This window comes from Sturnira hondurensis, unplaced genomic scaffold (genome assembly GCF_014824575.4).
Source record: "Sturnira hondurensis isolate 20B ecotype Veracruz unplaced genomic scaffold, ASM1482457v3 Scaffold0006566, whole genome shotgun sequence".
Lineage (NCBI taxonomy): Eukaryota > Metazoa > Chordata > Mammalia > Chiroptera > Phyllostomidae > Sturnira > Sturnira hondurensis.
Window position 1 is genome coordinate 2,729,230 of NW_028079197.1, and position 19,907 is coordinate 2,749,136.

The 19,907-nt window shown below is 43.2% G+C and overlaps 1 protein-coding gene across 2 annotated transcripts in view; it reads left to right on the forward strand.

The window, feature by feature from the left end:
* Positions 1–3,624: 3,624 nt before the first annotated feature.
* IL13RA1 (interleukin 13 receptor subunit alpha 1) overlaps positions 3,625–19,907 on the forward strand; it is a 68,559-nt gene continuing 52,276 nt past the window's right edge. The window contains exons 1-3 of one of the 2 annotated variants that reach the window (XM_037050188.1): positions 3,625–4,065; positions 9,519–9,658; positions 19,112–19,250. In XM_037050188.1, the coding sequence (XP_036906083.1) occupies positions 3,987–4,065; positions 9,519–9,658; positions 19,112–19,250 (358 nt within the window). In that variant the 5' untranslated portion in view covers positions 3,625–3,986. The remainder of the gene's footprint in view (positions 4,066–9,518; positions 9,659–19,111; positions 19,251–19,907) is intronic. The other variant, XM_037050189.1, reaches the window with a different exon arrangement.

Genomic DNA, 19,907 nt, shown 5'->3' on the forward strand with positions numbered 1-19,907 from the left:
GTTTTGGCATCTACATCTAAATAAATTTCAACATGACATGGGCCAAGCAAAACTGCCTACAAGGGACATTCAGCCTAAAGGTGGCCCGCTGACTTGGAGTGTGAGAGTGCCAAGTGGCTGCAGGAGCCTGGCTGGAGATGAAACAGAAAGAGTTAGGGAAATCGGCCATGAAGAAACAAGTCTGTGGGCAAAGGAGTTGTGAATTCCTTTTGTATCTTTTGAGGGAAGGCATGGTCACTGAAGAAACTTAAGCTGGGATTGAAATGATCAGATATGCACATTGGGAAAATCTATCTTGGGGAGGGTGGACTTGAAGACCATATTGATAGTATATGGGAAAGGCAATATTGACCTGAGGAGAACAGTGGAGGTGAGGAGAGTGGAGAAAAGATCTAAGGCATGCTCTTTTCTTTTTTTTCTCTTTTCTTTTCTGACGTGCTCACTGATTTTAAAGAGAGGGGAAGGGAGGGAGAGAGAGAAGGAAACACTGATGTGAGAGACAAATATTGATCTGCTGCCTGGAACCCACGATCTAGGGATGTGCCTTGACCAGGAGTCAAACCCATGACCCTTTGGTTTATGGGATGATGCTCCAACCAAATGAACCACGCTGGTCAGGGCAGATAGATGTTTTTTGATGTAAGTAAATGACTGCATGGCTAGATGATGGGGTGGAGGAATTATGAACACTACATACAAAGAAAGCAGGTGTCAAGGATAAGTACTTTCAGTATTAAACTCTCGTGCATTTGGGTGGGCACAATAGGTTGGTAGGAGTACAGTCCAAAAGATAAAGAGGACATTAGCTCAGGATTTCTCAAGTTTGGCACTACTGCCATTTTGAGCTGGAAAACTCTTTGTTGTGGGGGATGTGCCTGTGCATATTAGAATGTTTAGCAGCATCCCTGTCTTCTGTGCAGGAGATGCTGGCAGCACACCACAAACCTAAGTTATGACTACCGAAAATATCTCTAGACATTGCCCATGTCCCCTCGGGAGTCAAAATTGCCCCCATTGGGAGCCATTGCTCTATAGTCAGAGGAGGGAAATTCCCTATTTGCTACTTCCCTTTTTGCTTTGCAGTGTCGGTGAGGATGTTTGGTTTTTGCTCAATAAAAGGTAGAAGACCCCTTGTGAGATTTTTGCCTAACGAGTCAGAATTCTTAGCTGAACCCTTGGTTTATGCCGGTGTCTGTGTTCTCTATGAACACAGGAGGGTGTCTCTAACTGGCTGGAAGAAGACCTGACTTTGGAAAGGGGGACCTTATTCTTTCCTCCCAGATATTTTCTTGTTTGTGCCCTTTTCTAATTCCACTTACAGAAAAGGAGAAAGCCTTAGCAAGAAGTGGAATGATTTAAAAAAGCCAACTAGAGAGGCTGAGGTAAACAGGTCAGTCCAGGATTCCAGCCACCTCACACTAAAGCACAAATAAAGTCAGATGGTACTCTCACACCATTCATTAAGAAACAGGCTGGGATTGAAATGATCAGGACTCAATGAATTAAGGCTTAAAGCAGCTAAACTTGAGGTTGACTCATCATGACTTTTATTACACAAAGGCAAAATGAGCGTTCTGTGTTTACTGCAGTTCCTGGAAAGCCTTCCATACATCTTCATCTTCCTGTGGATCAAGGCAGTAGTCTAATTCCACCCAAGATGCTTATTGAGCAAAAGTACACAGAAATTACAAATAAAAGTTAGATGTTGGAGAAACGGCATTCCTAACCCTTGCCACCTCCCTCAACAAAAATTTTTTGGGGGGGTTTAAATATTGCATGATGTTTAGGGTCCAGAGGAAGTGGAACTAACTAGAACAGTCTTACTCACAGATAGCAGGCCAGAACTGTTGCGGCCACTACACCACCCTTCGTCTTTTTGCTTCACACCGTTTACATTCTCAGGGTCTTTTTTAGAGGTTAATGACAAGCCCTGACCTTTATTTTCCTAATCATTTGCTGCCATTAGTGTTATTTCATTAAGTGCTGGCTTAGTCTATGCAGACAATGTACTTATGGCATTCAGCCAGTCCCCAGGGGCTCCTGTTCTTACTGGAGACTTCTTAAGGGCAGATGACATAATCATTTGGGAAGCATTATTGTAAACTTACTGTATAATGTTTATGGCAAATGTCAACAACTGTGCATGTGTGCAGTGATGAGGAGGGGAAATTACATTGTAAGGAACAATACCTGAGAAATAATTTTGCAGTTCTACAGGGTTTGATAGTTTACAAAGTGTTTTCATAAACATTATTTTGTTCAGTAACATATGCAGGCAAGGATTTATTATGAACCTCGAACCTCAGTACACAATACTTCAAAAGTTAGCACACATAGGCCTGCCTCCTGGAATCCTCCCTTGCTTCTTCCATCCCACAAGGTGCCCCTTCTTTGTGCCCCACAGTTCCTTGTTCTTACATTTACAATAGTCCCTGGCACTGGTTGCAGCTTTTTCTTGGCACGACCCGCTTTTACTGATGGTCTACCACAGTTACTGAAAGGATAATAAATATTCACTGAATTTGAGGGCCAAGAGTGAGGCCTTTGTTTTGGATAGTTTGAACATCCCCATGCCCTTTGGGGAGGGTCAGGACTAGATGTATTATCAGCATTTTAATTGCTATATTTTTTTGCAACAGATTTCAGGGACATACATTGGCTTAATCCAACCATAGTACACAGCAGTGAGTGGGTCTCATCCATCCAGACAAGACTCTTTTTGGGAGGCGGACCATGCCCACATCCTAATCCCAGGCAACTGTGAATGTCTTACCGTACATGGCAACAGGGACTTTGCAGGTTTGACTAAATCAAGGGTTTCGAGAATGGGAAACTATCATGGATTATCTAATAGGTCCAATCTAATCAAAAGGGTTTTAGAGATGAAAAGGTGAGGCAGGAGGGCCCGAGTCAGAGAAGGACATGTGACAAAGGAAGTAGAGGGCTGAGTAGTATAGCAGCAAGATAAGGAATGAGGGCAGTCTCTAGAAACTGGAAAGGCAAGGGAACAGATTCTCCCTTAGAACTTCTTAGAAGGAAGGCAGCTCTGCCCAAGCCTTGATTTTAGCCCAATGAGACCTCTGACCTCCAGAACTCTGATGTAGTAAAACTGTGTTCTTGTAAGTCAGTACATTTGTGGTATAATAGGTTATAACAGCAATAGGAAATGAATAAAGTGTCCCTATTTTCCTCTGTTCTTAGCCTCAATGACCCACTTTCTCTACTGAAAGTGTATCCTAACTTACTTTCCATCCTCTGAATACATACCCATGGAAAAGATACATGCAGAAAGTTAGTTGCGTGCTTTTAAAAATCCACTGTATATAGTATGGCACTGACCCTCATATTTAGAGCCGTACTTTCCTCCCAACCCACTCATTATCTATTATTCAAATATACCTTTGGTCCTTTTCACAAAGCCACTCCTGCCAAGTCCCATCTGTGGTCTTCCACGTCCAGCCTGTGAAGTCGGACTGGGGTTACTAACCCTGGAGTCACAGTTTAGAAAACAATGGTTCAGAGGCCAATGATCGGAAGCCACGTCTCTGGACTCCCTGGCCAAAGCTCTTTCCCGTAGATAGCCTTGTCCCAGTGTCCAGCAGAGCACAGTGCTTTGCACTTCTGAGGCCCCGCAAGTCGGCAAGCAGCGGCGACACGGGTCTGGGTGCGTGGGGGAGGGGCGACCCGCAGGCGGTAGGGCTGGGCCAAGACTTCTTCAAGGAAGTCTGGCCGGAGACGAAGACTTCTGAAGGTCCAGGAGGCGGTGCGGCCAGGTGCCGCGCAGCAGAGCTGGGGAGCCGCCCCGCCCCGCCCCCGCCTGTGCTTGCTTGCTTGCGTTACCTGCGGGCCCGTGGGCGGGGCGGCCCTTCCCGTCTGTGCCGGCCCCAGCCTCCAGGGCCGTGGAGCCGGGAAGTAAGAGCTGGAGCGAAGGAGGCGGAGACTGGTGAGGCTGCCACAGCCCGCCGGGCTCCGAGGCGAGGGGCTGCATGGAGTTGCCGGCGTGGCTCTGGGCGCTGTGGGCGCTGCTCCTCTGCGCTGCCAGCTGTGGGAACACAGCCCCCACGGGTGAGTGCAGTCGCCCGGCCTGGAGCGAGGGGGGAAGTGGGGCGCGGGCGACAGGCAGGCGAGGGCGCCGCGGGGCCGAGGGCCGGGACGGGGGTGGGCGCCGAAGTGTGTTCTCTTGACACCCAGCCTCCGGCAGCCTCCGGCGCCGGCTTCCAGGTGGGAGACAAAGGGGCGCCCGAGCTTTCCTGATCGCAGGCGGCGACGGCGGAGCGGGAGGACCAAGACTCGACGCCGCACTTTCGTTGCGCCGTCGGAAAAGCCAAGGAGCCTGGCTCCGGGGCGCGGGACCAAAACATGCCCACGGTGTCGGGGGTCGAGGGTCGTGGGATCCGGACCCAGAATGTCGCCTGTGAGTCCAAGAGGGGATGAGGGGCCGGGAGCCAGCGGGGACGGTGATCTAGATCCGGGCGAGCCGGGTCCAGTGAAGGGAATCTCTAAAGATCCTTGTCCTCGTAGGAAAAGGATGTGTCAGTCACGGCCTCCTCTGGCATCCAAGAAATCCGTTGGGAACTCCAAATCCGTAGTATCATCCAGGCGGATACTTTTTCCCCCTTTAATACCTTTTAAATTTTGGAATAATTTTCTATTTACAGAAAAGTTGCAAAGAAAGTACAGAGAGTTCACGTAAACCCCTCATCCTATGCAGCAACTTTCATTTAACCCGTTAGAATTAATGTGAAAAGTTAGGGGCCAGTGATTTCCCCATGGACAGTTCCTGGCACGAGTGGCCTTCTGGACATTTTGGGCAATGACAGTAGGTCCAAATTTGAAAAGTTTTTATTATCATATTGACACAAACACCCACAATTTGCTTATGGCATTTTCACCAGTGTGTTTTGCTTTGAAACCTCGGTTGAAATGCTGATTAGGAAACCTTGACGTTTTCAATTAATTTGGTCAGCAAAAGACATGCAGAATCTGCTGTGTGCCAGGCAGTGTTCTAGAGGCTGAGGATGCAGGGGTGAGCAAAACAGATCAAGTCCTTGCCCTGTGGGGCTTATTTGCTATTGGTACAATTGGGAGGGAATATAGGGGAGGGATATAAGGTATGTCAGATAGTGCTAATTACTATATAGAAAAACAAAAGCCAGAAGCAGGTTTGCCATTGTAAAGAGGATGGAGTTCCCATTGAAAGGGTAGCATTTGAGTAGAGAGGTTTGACATTTGTCACTCAATAATTATTCAAGTGTCTGCCTTGTTTAGTACTTAGCCAGGTCCACACATTTGCTTAGAACCTCAGCGTGTACAGTATCATCCTTGCCCCCAGGTGCCCCTAGTTCTGTTGGGGAGATCCAGTTCCCATAATTATTTAGAGAAACTGCTGTCCAGTGAAGAGAAGGGACTTGTCTAGGGTCACCCATCTCACTAGTCCCCTGATTTTCACAGTGCTACTCCAGCATTCTCCCTGTCACAGACTCCTTCCCACACACACCTGAAACAACAGCTGGCCTTCTAGACAATACTAGCAACTTTGACTGAATTGTGACTTGATTGCATAGAATACAGACCCTTTCTTCCCCATTGGAAATGGCGTTGCATTTGCAATCAATAGTGTTGCATTTGAGGTATGATGAAGGGGAAAAAACAGTCAGGGGACTTGAGTTTTAGTGGTGTGACATTTCCCAGCTGTGGGACCCAGGGCTAGGCATTTTCCCTCTCTTGTGCAGCCGTTTTCTGTGGAAGGAGAAGGTTGAACTCTGTAAGTTCTAAGGGCTCTTCTAGCTCTAATCTTGAGAGGTTAGAGAGTGATTGTGTTACCGGCTTAGTTTAGTCTGTTTAGATTGGTAGCTCATATTGTGGTGTGAATTAATAACACCAGCTAGGATTTATATAGTGTTTACTCTGTGCCAGGCAGTGTTCTAAGTTTTTCACTTGTAATATTTCATTTAATGTTTACACAAAACTTATCCTGTAGGTACTGTTATTACTCCCATTTTGTACATGAGGAAGCTGAAGCACAGTGAAGAGCTTTGCTCGATGTCTCACCACTGGTAGAGTGGAAGAGCTAGGCTTCCAACCCCAGCAGCCTGATTTCAGAGGCCTTAACCACTGTATCAGTGCCTCTCTGTTTAGAAGTGAGGAGAGTCCTTGGGTGGCAGAGGAGCAGGGCGCCTTCCAGAATAGCAGGAGAGGACTGAGGACTGGTTGGAACCCACGAAAGTATGTACAGGCCACTTGATATGAAGCAAATGATCATAGATTGGAGACTTGCTTTAGAATTGCCAGACTGTATGATCCAAACAGTAATAAGTACTCTAGGCGCCCAGAAGAGGGGGAACTGTGAGGGCTGATGGTTTCATGGAAGTGGTAAAACTTGAGCTAGACCTTCAGATGTGTGGAATTTGAATCAGTGGGGAAGTTATTCCCATGGGGGGTTGGATAACAGGAGCAAAGACCCTGGTGTGGGAGGGTGAGAGTGTTCTTTTGTGGTCAGTGAGGAGCCCAGCTTGGCAGGAGGGTGCATTGGCAAAGTCAGTCCAGGCAGAAGACCTTCATTTGCCCTTGAAGGCTCCGAGTGGGGGCAGAGTGGACACTGGAGGAGAAGCGAGCAGGGAGACCTAAGTGGGGGAGGGGAATCATGGGGATATGAAGCTACACAGAAATCTAGGGTTGAGGGTGTCCACTAGAAAGTTGTCCTTTGAACACCCGTCCAGGATCATGATGGATTGCCTTGCAGGGGCCCAGCAGAACACATCAGTGTGATTAGGATGACACAGAGAGAGAGAGATGGTGGCGTAAGAAAAAAGGGACAGAGGTGGATTCTTGTGAAATCCTTAACTTTTCCCAAAATATGTCTGCAAAACCATTAGTTAAGCAACATGCCTTACTAGAAAGAGCATTGATTGTGTTAATTCCTAATTAGAATACGATATTGTGCTAGATGATCATACAGACTCACTTGAGGTTTGAAGTTTAGTTGGGGGAGCTACTTGAGTCCATCTCTCTTTCCCACATTGCCTTCTGAAGTCAGTGATCCGCTTCTAAGAAATGGGTGAAATGAAATGCCTAAGGAAAGCTTATCAGGCACAAGAGAGATGTTCTATCTCAAAGGCCATGGACATATTATCACTTTCGGACAAAAACAAAGCAATTATTTGGAACAGTTTTGTCTCTTCAGAGAAAAAGAAAGCAGCTAACATTTATCTAGCACTTGCCTATGCCAGGCACTGTTCTGAGCATTGTATCTCTATTAACTCGTATAATCTTCATAATAATCATTAAGTTATTATGATCATCCTCATGTTATATATGAGGAAACTGGGGCATAGAGAGGTTAGGTACCTTGGCACCGAGTAAGTAGCAGAGCAGGTATATGAAGTCAGGCAGTCTGGCTCCACAGTCATTACACTGTACTGAAATTCTGTGTCCTACCACATGTGAGCAAGAAGTACAGTCTCCACTATTTCTGTAGATGTCTGGATGTATTATACACACATACACATGTATCCATATACATTTAAATATTTTGAGACTGTATTTGAAGTTCCATTGTGTGTGGATCTGTGTGTTTTAAAGTACAGAAAGAAGAAAAATCTCAAGAGAAGTGGAAGGAGCCATTGGGGGGAAAGAAAGGATGGCAGATATCCACAAGTAGCCTAAAATGCGAAACAATGACACCTGACTAAAAAACTTCGGAACAGATGGGGGGAAAATTAAATCCATTTATGAGATTGGAAATAGGGCAGGCTATTTGGTTTATTAAAATATGGAGGTTAAAAGGAGGCTTTAAAATGTCTTAAAGTACTTGAAAATTGCAGTCTGATTTAAGTGAACCATAAACATGTAATATTTTTTATCATCAGGGCTTTACTTTTTGTGTGGCAGTGGGAGGTAGGTGGAAAGGTTGTTTTAGGAAGTTTGCTGCCGTGTGGTTCTGGAACCTGCAAAATAAGGCAGAGAATCTTAAAGTAGAGCATAGTCCTCAGTAGGAGAGAGTTTTATTACAGGCCATATACCTGACAAATGATTTGTCTTCAGAAACATCACTAATGTAGTGTTCGAAGGGCCAAAACACAATAGTTGTACAGTCCTGTAATCACTTAAAATCCTATAGCCTGAGCCATTGGTTCAGGCTGGCACTAGCTGGTTTGGTATGAACTACCAAACACTAGCTGACACTAGCTGGTTTGGTATGAACTACAATGGAGAATCCCTGTTTCCACAAACCTGTTTCCACAGCACACCCATGCCTTCCCACATTTGGGCCTCTGGTCTACCTTGCTAAAAATCTAATGGTAGTAGAGTCAGGAAAGAGGGGATGAATATTGAGACAAGGGCCTCTGTAGGCTGCAAGGTACAAAATTGACTATTGGGGAAATCCCAACTACTTAGTGCCTGTGGGGTTGATATTTGGGGGAGCACATGGAATTCTTTGTGCTGTTAAAGAGGAAAGAAATGCTGCAGGTATTGCAGATTTTGTCAGATGCCCAGTGCACTCCAAAGTGGTAGCATAGCATATGCGATATAACTATCGATTGACAAATTAATATAACTGTACTCCTTAATAATGATTAAGTTTGCCACTACAGAGACAACTTGGGGGGGGTATTTTAAAAATTAGTTTAATAAACTTTATTTTGGAATAAGTTTCTATTTACAGAAAGGTTGTAAAGGTAGGACAGAGCATTCCTGTACACCTGGTAGTCCTGGCCTCAGGAGAGAAGTTCTTAGGAAAGTTTGAAATGATGCCCCCTGCACAATCTATTTCTCTGTGTTTGGCTGAAGCAGTGAACCCCTTTCCCTGATCTTAGAGCTGGGTGCAAAATGATAGTAAATAGTGGACACATTGCTGAGTTTTCTCCAAATGAAATACATTTTTAAGATACTGCTTCACAGTTTCTGCTCTTTTCTTCCCCTATTCAGATTAATTACAGGTACTGTTCCAGCTTTTTAGTGTCAGACCCCAAGGAGAACAGTAAGGGCTATTAATCTTTCTTCCTCAGTACTTCTTTAGAAAAGTTATTGAAACAATTGCTAGATCACACAGATGAGCTGCTTAAGCTCACTGGCAGAACTGCTGAGATGGGAGTGACTTTATTGAGGGAGACATGGATTCCAAGTGTGGGGAAGCCCAGATCCCTGCAGGAGGAAAATTTAGGAATATACACTTCTTTGTATAGCAAGTAGTTAAGAATGTGGCCTTGGAAACACAGGAATTTCTGGGTTTCCACCCAGCTCTGTCATTCACTCGGATTTGGGACAAGTGACTCAACATCCCTGCACTTCAGTCACCTCATCTTTAGAATGAGGCTGATAGTCCCTAGCTCATAAGATTGTGAGGATTCACCAGATAAATATGTGGGGAGTTCTAAGTACTAATATCAATAAACATTAGATATTTCTACCCAGTTTTCGTATTCTTGGCATCTAGGAGTTGGAATAATGAATTAAATAAACCAACCCCCAAACTGGCTGATGTTGATAGATTTATTTCTTGTGCTTGATTTGAACAGAAACTCAGCCACCTGTGATGAATTTGAGTGTTTCTGTTGAAAACCTCTGCACAGTAATATGGACATGGAATCCTCCAGAAGGAGCCAGCCCGAATTGCAGTCTATGGTATTTTAGTCACTTTGGCAACAAGCAGGATAAGGTAAGTTTTCTGGAACATACAGAATTGGTAAGGTAAAATGAACAGTATGAATTGGAGCGAAGAATAAGCCAAATTTTGCCCTGGCTGGGTAGCTCAGTTGGTTGGAATGCCGTCTGTATGCCAAAGTTGCGGGTTCAACTCCCAATCAGGGCACGTATAAGAATCAACCAGTGGCCTGGCTGGTGTAGCTCAGTGGATTGAGCGTGGGCCTGCGAACCACACGATCGTGATTCAATTCCCAGTCAGGGCACATGCCTGGGTTGCAGGCCAGTTCCCAGCAGGGGACTCATGAGAGGCAACCAAACATTGATATTTCTCTCTCTCCTTCCCTTCCCCTCTAAAGATAAATAAATAAAATCTTTAAAAAAAAGAATCAACCAGTGAATGTCTAATAAGTGGAACAATGAATTGATGTTTCTCTCTAAAATTAATCAATAAATAAAAAATTTAAAAAAATAAGCCAAATTCTAATCTTATTTCAAGGTGAGAATTTTATTTGGGGCTATGTCTAAATTTTAACTGGGACAATTACAGAAACAACTGTTGAGAAAATTGAACACATGAAATTATTTGCTAATTATTTGATAATCAAATGCAATTGAGATTCTCTGGTACAAAATACTAGATATCTTTATCTATTAGGCACTCAATAAATAATTACGTTAAAATTGGTTCCTGTGTTCCTGCCTAAAGCCTTGTATCTATATAACACTTTCAGTTTGTCAGGGAATTTTCACATTCACCATCTTGCTAGTCACATGCACTGATAGATATACAAGAACTTTGTGATGCAAGGGAAAGGGTTTGATGGCAAGTGAAAAAAAAAAAGATGTACATAGCAGGTGGGATTGACTAGAAGGTTTCATGATGCCTGAGGAAAAATGAGGGGAACTTTGAGCCTTTCCAGTCAGCTGTGGTTGGCTCATTTCAGTGAATTTTTGTTAACAAGATTGGATAATTTCACGTTTCTTAAAAAAGACTTTATTTATTTTTAGACAGGGCAAGGGAGAAAGAGAGGGAGAGAAACATCAATGTGTGGTTGCCACTTGAGCACTCCGCTGCTAGAGACCTGGCCTGCAACCGAGGCACGTGCCCTGACTGGGAATCAAACCAGACACCCCTTGGTTAGCAGTCTGGTGCTCAGTCCACTGAGCCACACCAGGCAGGGCATAATTTCACTTTTTTAAAATGGTAATTTTATTTAACAGAGTTTTCTCCCGGGCTTTATTGGTTTGTAGCCCCTTCAGATGGACAGATTCTTCAAAGCATCAGATCATTTGTTCAAAACTGTCGTATCTTTATACCTTGTTTCCATGGGGGTGTATATGGAGGAGTTAGGGGATGTTGGGGGTTGAATTTGTCCAGGATTTTGAGGAAGCCAAATGAGGTGTTATTAGTGACAGTATTTTGAAGCAGTGGATTGTGAAATCACCAGTTCAAGCATTTTGGTGACAGGAAGACGCAGGAGAACCTAAGTTTTATCTGCTGTGCCACTTAGCTAGCTCAGTGGCTTGGGGTAAATTACTTAAATTGAAAAGACCTCTCTATGCCTCAGTTTCCTTGTGTGTCAAGTGTGGCTCTGCTCACTTCCCTGGTTTTGCTAGGGCATGGAAAATAGTGTATGTGAAGGCTTAATAAAGTGAGGATGGAATAGGCTCTTTCTCTTGAGGGAAATGTCCTAATCTGCCTTCTTGGACCTTTTCTTGCTGAGGTGTTAATTGAGGTTCAAGTGTTAAGTGTTAAAGAATGGAGGCTGGCCAAAAGCATTTACGTTTTAAAAGAGGTCCTCTAAATGCGGAAGCCTTTAATATTTCTAGCAGTGAAACTTGTGTAGTCAGAGTTCTGCTTTTCACTATGTTGGCTTCCTCTTGTTCCTAAGGAGGTGCTTTAAACATTTACGAGTCTCAGTAGCAATTTTTGGTAGTTCAATCTTGAGAAATTCTGGGAAAGACCCTTGAGTCTCTCAGTATCTAACTGAAACTCTGGGCAGAGGTCACTCTTTTTCTAACAGGTTCCTATTCCTTAGGCTGTTAACTATGGTCAAGGGTCAGTCAGGTGATACTCTAGCCTAGAAATTGAATTTATTCATCCGTATACTTACAGAAATTTAGACTTAAAACAGTAAGTTTAGGAGGTAGTGGAGTCAGAATTGGATTTGAAATTTCGTCTCTTTCCCTTTCAAGCTGTGTGGTCTTGGGCAACTCACTTAACCTCTCTGAGCCTCCGTTTTCTTGTTTGTAAAAGGCTGGTGGGAGGATCAGCTAGTAAGAGTACAGTTGACCCTTGAACAACATGGGTTAGAACTTCACAGGTTCACGTATGTGAGGATTTTTTTTCAATAAGTACAGCTGGCCGTTCACATATATGCTGGGTTTCCTCTGTGTGTTCAACCAACTGTAGGTCAAAAACAGTATTTTTGCATTCCCATCCACTGTTTCAACTGTGGATTGAAAATGCTGTTTTCAGCCCATGGTTGGTTGGATCTGTGTATTCAAAGGGCCAGTTATAAATGAAAAGTTATATGAGGATGAAAAGTTATATTTTAGACTGCTAGGGGTGAGGGTTGGTGCTCCCACCCACCCTACAATTGTTCAACTGTCAAATGTACCTGCTTCATATGAAGGTTGTGTGTATTAAAAGGAGATGATGTTTGTAATGCACCTGGTACAGAGTTAGTATTCAATAATTGTTAGCTTTTAGTATTATTAATCTTAATAATTATTGAAACATAAGCAATTGTTACTTTTATAGATAATATTATCATTTAATCTTGTTCCCTCCATTTTGCCCCTGAGGAGACCATAAAGGGTGATCTTTGCTTAAAGTCATTGATTTCAGCCATTTGACAGCATTGATCATTGTCAATCCTGCATTTATGATGAATGTGGATTATTCCTTCCAATTAGTGCTGGGGGTGGTTCCTGTCTGGAACTGTTGAAGGTTACAATCTTGAGGCTGAGCATAAATGGCAGGAGTAATTTTCCTTTCCTTTTTCTGCCCTTTGGACTCAGCATTAACATCATAAAATGAAAGTAGGGTGCATATATCCTTTGAAGCATATTGAAGAAGTGTGGCATTATGATAGCTTCTACATGTTAAAGGGCTTATTTGAATGTCTTAAGGTCTCAAGTTGCTAAATGAATTCATTTTTAGTCTTAAGGTTGGAGGGTCATTAAGATGAGTCAAGGATTTATGAATAATTCTTAGAAATAAAAAAAAAATAGGTAAGTAGCTGTCCTCTACCACTGTTTTAATATTCTGTAATAGTTTCCCAATCTGGCAAGTGCAAGAAGGATGTGGAATCAGATTTTAGATATCTTTTCTCACCAAGAGATAGGTAAGTCTCACCAGGTGAATAAATTAAAAGGTTGTTGTTCTGTCCAGGCATCCTGAGAGGCAAAGCTGAAGCTGACCCATGTTTCCTTTTGAGAAAGGAATCTACAACTTGGGAAAGGTTTGATCCAGCCAAATTAACACTGGTCCTAAGGGGAAGAGATCAGTTCAGGACTCTTGCCTTGGTTTTTGATAAGATTTTGAAAGGAGGCCAGATTCTCTGATGGGTGGAGCCTAATGTCATACAGCAGCTAGCTACCAGTGCAGTGAGTCACCATAGCCGAAAATCACGTGGGCACCATCATGCGTGCCTCATGAAGATCTGCTGGGAGGGCTTTAATTCCTTGTCTGATAGAAAGAGGTGTGGTTAACTTGACAATCATTGACAATTCAGGTTCCTACTTTATTCATACCAATTTAATATTATTTACTTTAAAACTTGAAAGAGATTAAATTATTCTTTCCCCCTACCATGCCTTTTCTAAATCATTTTATTATTCCCATTCCCAAAACATAAGGTTCAAATTTGGGTAGTAAAGTATTTTTTCAATTAAAAATTCCAGTATTATAAAAATACATAATAAAATGCCACAGCCCTCTCCCTGGAACAGTATCTAATATAATAAGAGAACTGAGATTTTTCCATAATGATTCCTGATACATGGCATTTCACTGCACATTTGCCCCTGGTATCTACAAAGGACAAATGTAGCTTCTAAACAAGAATTACCAATGATCCTTGGGTCAGAGTGGCTCCTTCAGTGGTATATAAGAAGTCCTGGAGTAACGTTGTTTTGTTCAACATTGTTTTGTTGTAACATTGATGAGATGCCATACAAACTCAACTCATATCAGTAAACCTATGGCAAAATTTAAAGGCGCAGAACTACTGAGGACGTTAAGGGAGGACTTACTGTGTAGGACTTGTGTATAATAAAATTGTGAGGTCAGTGAAATTTGCATTCAGAGCTTTCCTGCCACCATTACCATAATCCTGGGGCTGGCTTTCAGCTGCACAGGCTGAGAAGCTTCATTTCCTCGGCACACATTCACCTCTCAAGGGCCACTTCCTTACTTTGCCATGAAAACGATAAAGGTGAAATATTGTAGATAGCCTTCTTTTGGCCTAACTGGTGTGTTCCATCCCTGTTGGCAGCAACTGAATTGAAAGGCAAATGATAAGTAGGCTTCTTGGCAAAGAATTAGGAAATAGTTGCGAAAAAGTATTCGCCTAAGAATAGCCCGAGGCCTCATCGAGGGTAGGCATAGCTTTGCTGACAGGACAGAAAACTCAAATGTCCACGGAGCTAAATCATCCTCTCTTGTCTCCCAGCCAGAATTTTGGTAGCAGACACTTCGGGTGTTTTTTTCTTCCAGAGCTGACAAGCTAACTCCCTTTTCAGAGGTCTGTCTTGTCTGGGCCTAAGAGCTGTTCAGTCTCTGTAAAGTGATTTGTTTTCATGTCTTTGCTATTCATAAATTCTTGATATGCTAGCTACCTCTCAGAGGTCATTCTTATGTGCTGCTTTTGGGAATATCTCACAGTTGCCCTTATGTTCAGCAGGCAGCAGGCATGAGATATGGCAGAATAGTGCCTTTGGGTGGTAAATAGAGGTAGCTGTGACAAATTTCCCCTTCGTGGCCATCAGCACGTATGTAAAAGGAAATGCTGTCTCCAACTTGAGTCAGAAACTATTGCAAAACAGGAAACTCCTTGGAGCTCTGATTACAAGCAGCTCCATTCGTAATTATTCCACCTCTGTCACCTGGGCAGATATTTTCCTGAGGAGCCCTTTAGTCTTATTATTCTCAATCATAATAACCAGATTTGTGATTTATGTCTGTATGCTGTCTTTAAGTTGGCTTTCTATGATTCCAGAATGCTTATCTACTTTTGAGAAAAAGAGTGTGGTATATCCAGGGCATACATCAACCCTTAAAATTTATATGGATATGTAAGATAGTCAAAATGGTCAAACAGTACAGAAAGATTTTTTAAAAAATATATTTTATTGATTATACCATTACAGTTGTTCTATTCCCCCCCCCCTTCAATCCCCTCCACCCGCACCCTCCCTCCCCCACCATTTTCCCCCCCCTTAGTTTATAACCACCTGTCTCAAGTTCTTTGGATTCTATATTTNATTTCATGACTTGGAATACTTCTTTCCAGCCCCTTCTTGCCTGTAAGGTCTCTTCTGAGAAATCCACTGACAGTCTGTTGGGTACTCCTTTGTAGGTGACTGTCCCCTTATCTCTTGCTGCTTCTAGGATTCTCTCCTTCATTTGAATCTTGGCTAATGTAATGATGATGTGCCTTGGTGTGTTCCTTCTTGGGTCCAACTTCTTTGGCACTCTCTGAGCTTCCTGGATTTCCTAGAAGTCTATTTCCTTTGCCAGACTGGGGAAGTTCTCCTTTATTATTTGTTCAAATACGTTTTCCACTTGTGGCTGTTTCTTTCCCCCTTCTGGTACCCCTATAATCCGGATGTTGGAACATTTAAAGATGTCCTGGAGGTTCCTAAGTGTCTCCTCATTTTTTTGAATTCTCATTTCTTCATTCCTTTCTGGTTGGATGTTTCGTTCTTCCTTCTGGTCCATTCCATTGATTTGAGTCCCAGTTTCCTTTCCATCACTATTGGTTTCCTGGACATCTCCCTTCATTTCAATTAGTTTAGCCTTCATATGTTCCTCTAATTTGTGACTATAATCAACCAGTTCTGTGAGCATCCTGATAAACAGTGTCTTGAATTGTGCTTCTGAGAGTCTGGCAATCTCTTGGTCTCTTAGAGTTATCAGCTCTGGGACTTTGAGTTCTTCTCGTGTCATCTTTTGGGCTGTTTGTGCCTGTTACGTAGCAGGATCAGAGCCCTAGGTGCTCACCAGAGCAGGGCAACTAAGTCTCTGGGTTGTGACGCTGTATGTGGGGGCAGGGTCAAAGAGGAGCAATGGCGTCCCGTCTGCCGCCTCCTGCCACGTGTGTCTGCCGCCTCCTGCCGCCTTCCCCACAGGTGCGGCAGGTGCCACCGTCACCGGGGCCTGCTCATTTCATCCCACTGCACGCGAGTGTGCCACCGCTGTCAGCCCTCGCCCCCTGGGGCCTACATGGTCCGTCTCACTGTGCGCGAATGTGCGACCGCAGTCAGTCTGCCCCACACCCTGACTGGGTCCTGGCCACTTGCGCGCCTAGGTCGGGGGGATATGTCCTGCCTGACCCTGCTCCACTGCTGGCTCTGCCCCTCTTACCGTCCCAGTTGAACAGTTAGTTGTAGTCGAACTTCTGTATAATTCAATTTTCTGTTTTTTGCTGTGTCTTTGTTCTCTAAACCTTTGTTGTATTCAAACTTGGTTGTGGGAGAAGGCAGTGTTTCCACCTATGCCTCCATCTTGGCAGAAGTCCCCCAATTATGCTTCTTATTCCCTGTACCTTTTCCCTCATTCGTCCCCTCCACCTCCCCGCTGATAACCCTCCATGTGATCTCCATTTCTGTGATTCTGTTCCTGTTCTAATTGTTTGATTAGTTTGTTTGAGGTGAGGTTTTGGTTTGGTTGTTGATAGTTGTCAGTTTGTTGTCATTTTACTGTTCATAGTTTTGATTTTCTTCTAATTCTTAGATAAGTCCCTTTAACATTTCATATGATAAGGGCTTGGTGATGATGAACTCCTTGAACTTGACCTTATCTGGGAAGCACTTCATCTGCCCTTCCATTCTAAATGAAAGCTTTGCTGGATAGAGTCATCTTGGTTGTAGGTCCTTGCCTTTCATGACTTGGAATACTTCTTTCCAGCCCCTTCTTGCCTTCAAGGTTTCTTTTGAGAAATTAGCTGATAGTCTTCTGGGAACTCCTTTGAAGGTAACTGTTTCCTTTTCTCTTGCTGCTTTTAAGAATCTCTCCTTGTCTTTAATCTTGGGTAATATAATTATGATGTGCCTTGGTGTGTGCTTCCTTGGGTCCAAATTCTTTGGGCTCTCTGGGCTTCCTGGACTTTCTGGAAGTCTGTTTCCTTTGCCAGATTGTGAAAGTTCTCCTTCATTATTTCTTCAAATAAATTTTCAATCTCTTCCTGGCTGGTGTAACTCAGTGGAATGAGCATGGGCCTGCGAACCACATGATCACAGTTCGATTCCCAGTCAGGGCACATGCCTGGGTTGCAGGGCAGTTCCCAGCAGGGGACACACCAGAGGCAACCATACATTGATATTTGACTCATTCTCTCCTTCCCTTTCCCTCTAAAGATAAATAAATGAAATCTTAAAAAATTTTTCAATCTCTTGCTCTTCCTTTTCTTCTTCTGGCACCCCTAGGATTCAGCTGGTGGAACGTTAACTTTGTCCCAGAGGCCCGTAAGGCACTCTTCATTATTTTGAATTCTTGTTTCTTCATTATGTTCAGGTTGAATGTTTACTTCTTCCTTCTGGTCCCAATCATTGATTTGAGTCCCAATTTCCTTCCCTTCACTGTTGGTTCCCTGGACATTTTTCTTTATTTCACTTTGTATAATCTTCACTTCTTATTTTATTTTGTTTCCATCATTTCTATGAGCAACCTTATCACCAGTGTTCTGAACTCTGCATCTAATAGGTTGGCTATCTCCTCATTGCTTAATTCTTTTTCCGGAGTTTTGATCTGTTCTTTCATTCAGGCCACATTTCTTTTGTCTATATGCACCTGTTATGTAGTAAGGGGCAGAGGGTTAGGTATTTGCCAGGCTTGGGCAACCCACTTGGCTTCATTGGGGCACTGTATGTGGGAGAGGGATTCAAGAGAACAATGCCACTTGCTCAGCTCTCACCCACTTTTAGTCACTTCCTCCACTTCCCACAAGCAAATTAAACCATTCTGGTACTGATTCCAGGGTGGGTGTGTTAGTGTATGTTCTAGGACTCTGTGGATACCTCCAATGGACTATCCTGTGAGACTGGCAATTCCCCCCACTGCCACAACCCCCATAAGTTTTTACAGCTAGAGTTTTTGAGGTTTGATTTCCCTGTGCTCTAACCCTGGGTTTCGTGGTCTGTCTTGCTCCCTAGTTCTTCCTGCTTTATCCACACTTGAATGTGGGACTACCTAGTCAGCCAGCTGCTGCCTCCCCAATCTGGTGTGCCAGACACTGCCTTGCCATGAATCCTCTCTGCCCCAGCTGCCTGTCTCCGCCCCTCCCACTGGTCTGGGTGAATGTTTCTTCTTTAACTCCTTGGTTGTTGGACTTCCATACACTGCCATTTCATGGCAATTCTGGTTGTTTTTTTGTTTTTAAATTGGTTGTAGTCCTTCTCTTGGTTTTGCAAGGAAGCAAAGTGTATCTACCTACACCTCCATCTTGTCTGGAAGTCCTTTTTCTCCTTGATCTTGATGGGATACTGCATGTGTTTGGAATTGAATTCTGACAGTATTATTGTTTTTCTTTTAGAATTCCTTTTAAACAGTTGATGTTTTAGTATGGTAGGTTTTAGAGGTAAACGTCATGATGTTTGTACATTTAAAAAGTTCAATAAAACAAAAAATCTCTTTAAAAAGTGGTATTGTTTTTTAATCACACCAGGGTTTCTTAATGGTGGCAGCCCTGACATTTGTCACAGGATAAGTCTTATTGTAGGGGGAGGGAAGCTTGATCTTTGTATTTAAAAAAATTTTTTTGAAGATTTTATTTTGTTATTTTTTCAGAGAGGGGAAGGGAGAAAGAGGGGGAGTAAAAGATCAATGTGCGGTTGCCTCTCATGCACCCCTTACTGGGTATCTGGCCTGCAACCCAGGCATGTGCCCTGACTAGGAATTGAACCAGTGATCCTTTGGTTCACAGGCTGATGCTCAATCCGCTAAGCCATTTCAGCCAGGGCTGATCTGTGTATTGTACAATGTTTAGCAGAATCCTTGGCTTCTACTCACTAAATGCCAGTAGCAACTCCCTTCAAGTCATGACAACTGAAAGTGTTCTTAGACATTACCAAAGGTCCCCTGGAGTGTTGAGTGGAGCAAAATCACCCTAGGTTGAGATAAGTTATCTATACCATTGGATAACTCCATGTTTTATACATCTCCACATGCTACTGTTTTATTACATAAGTGTATTTCTGTGTATTTGCTATAGCAATCCCTATTTTTATTTCCTAACCTTAGAAAATTGCTCCAGAAACTCATCGTTCAAAAGAAGTGCCCCTGAATGAGAAGATTTGTCTGCAAGTGGGGTCCCAGTGTAGTGCCAATGAAAGTGACAATCCTAGCCCTTTGGAGGAAAAGTGCATCTCACCCCCTGAAGGTAACATCTGAAAGCAATTTCTCTTGATATATATATAGAGAGAATAAATCCAAATTATCCATATGCTTATGTTCAGTGTTCATTAATTCAACAGTTGCAAACATTTGCTGAGTCTAATAAGTTTCAAGCACTTGTTCTAAGTGGTAGTACCATAGTGATCAATATGAGGACATCCTGCTTTCCAGGTGCTCACAGAAACCTTGAATAACAATCCATAATAGTTATATAGCACTTAATAATTTGGAAAATGACACACACACAAACTTTCCCAAAATCAAGCCTCATAAGCTTATCTTGTGAAGTGAGGGAGTCATATATTATTATCACTGTTACCACTTTATACGGAAACTGAGTAAGTTGCTGCAGGTCTTTAGATTCCAGGTCCAGTGCTTAAAAAAAAACTCAAAATATGTACTATCTTCTTCAGTATATAGAGATTGGTTTGATATATAGGATATATTTGTGGAAAGATGTTAAAAACGGAAAATAAACTGTTGGCCTGGCTCCAATTCCAGATTAGCCTGAGACAAAGCTGTCGAGTACTCAGGTTCATCATTGTCCCCCAACTGCTTTCCCACCCATCACCCAGTATCCTTCTAGCTTTTGTGTTGCATACAGGGAACAGCACATACTGGTCAAGAGCAGAGCTACCAGAGC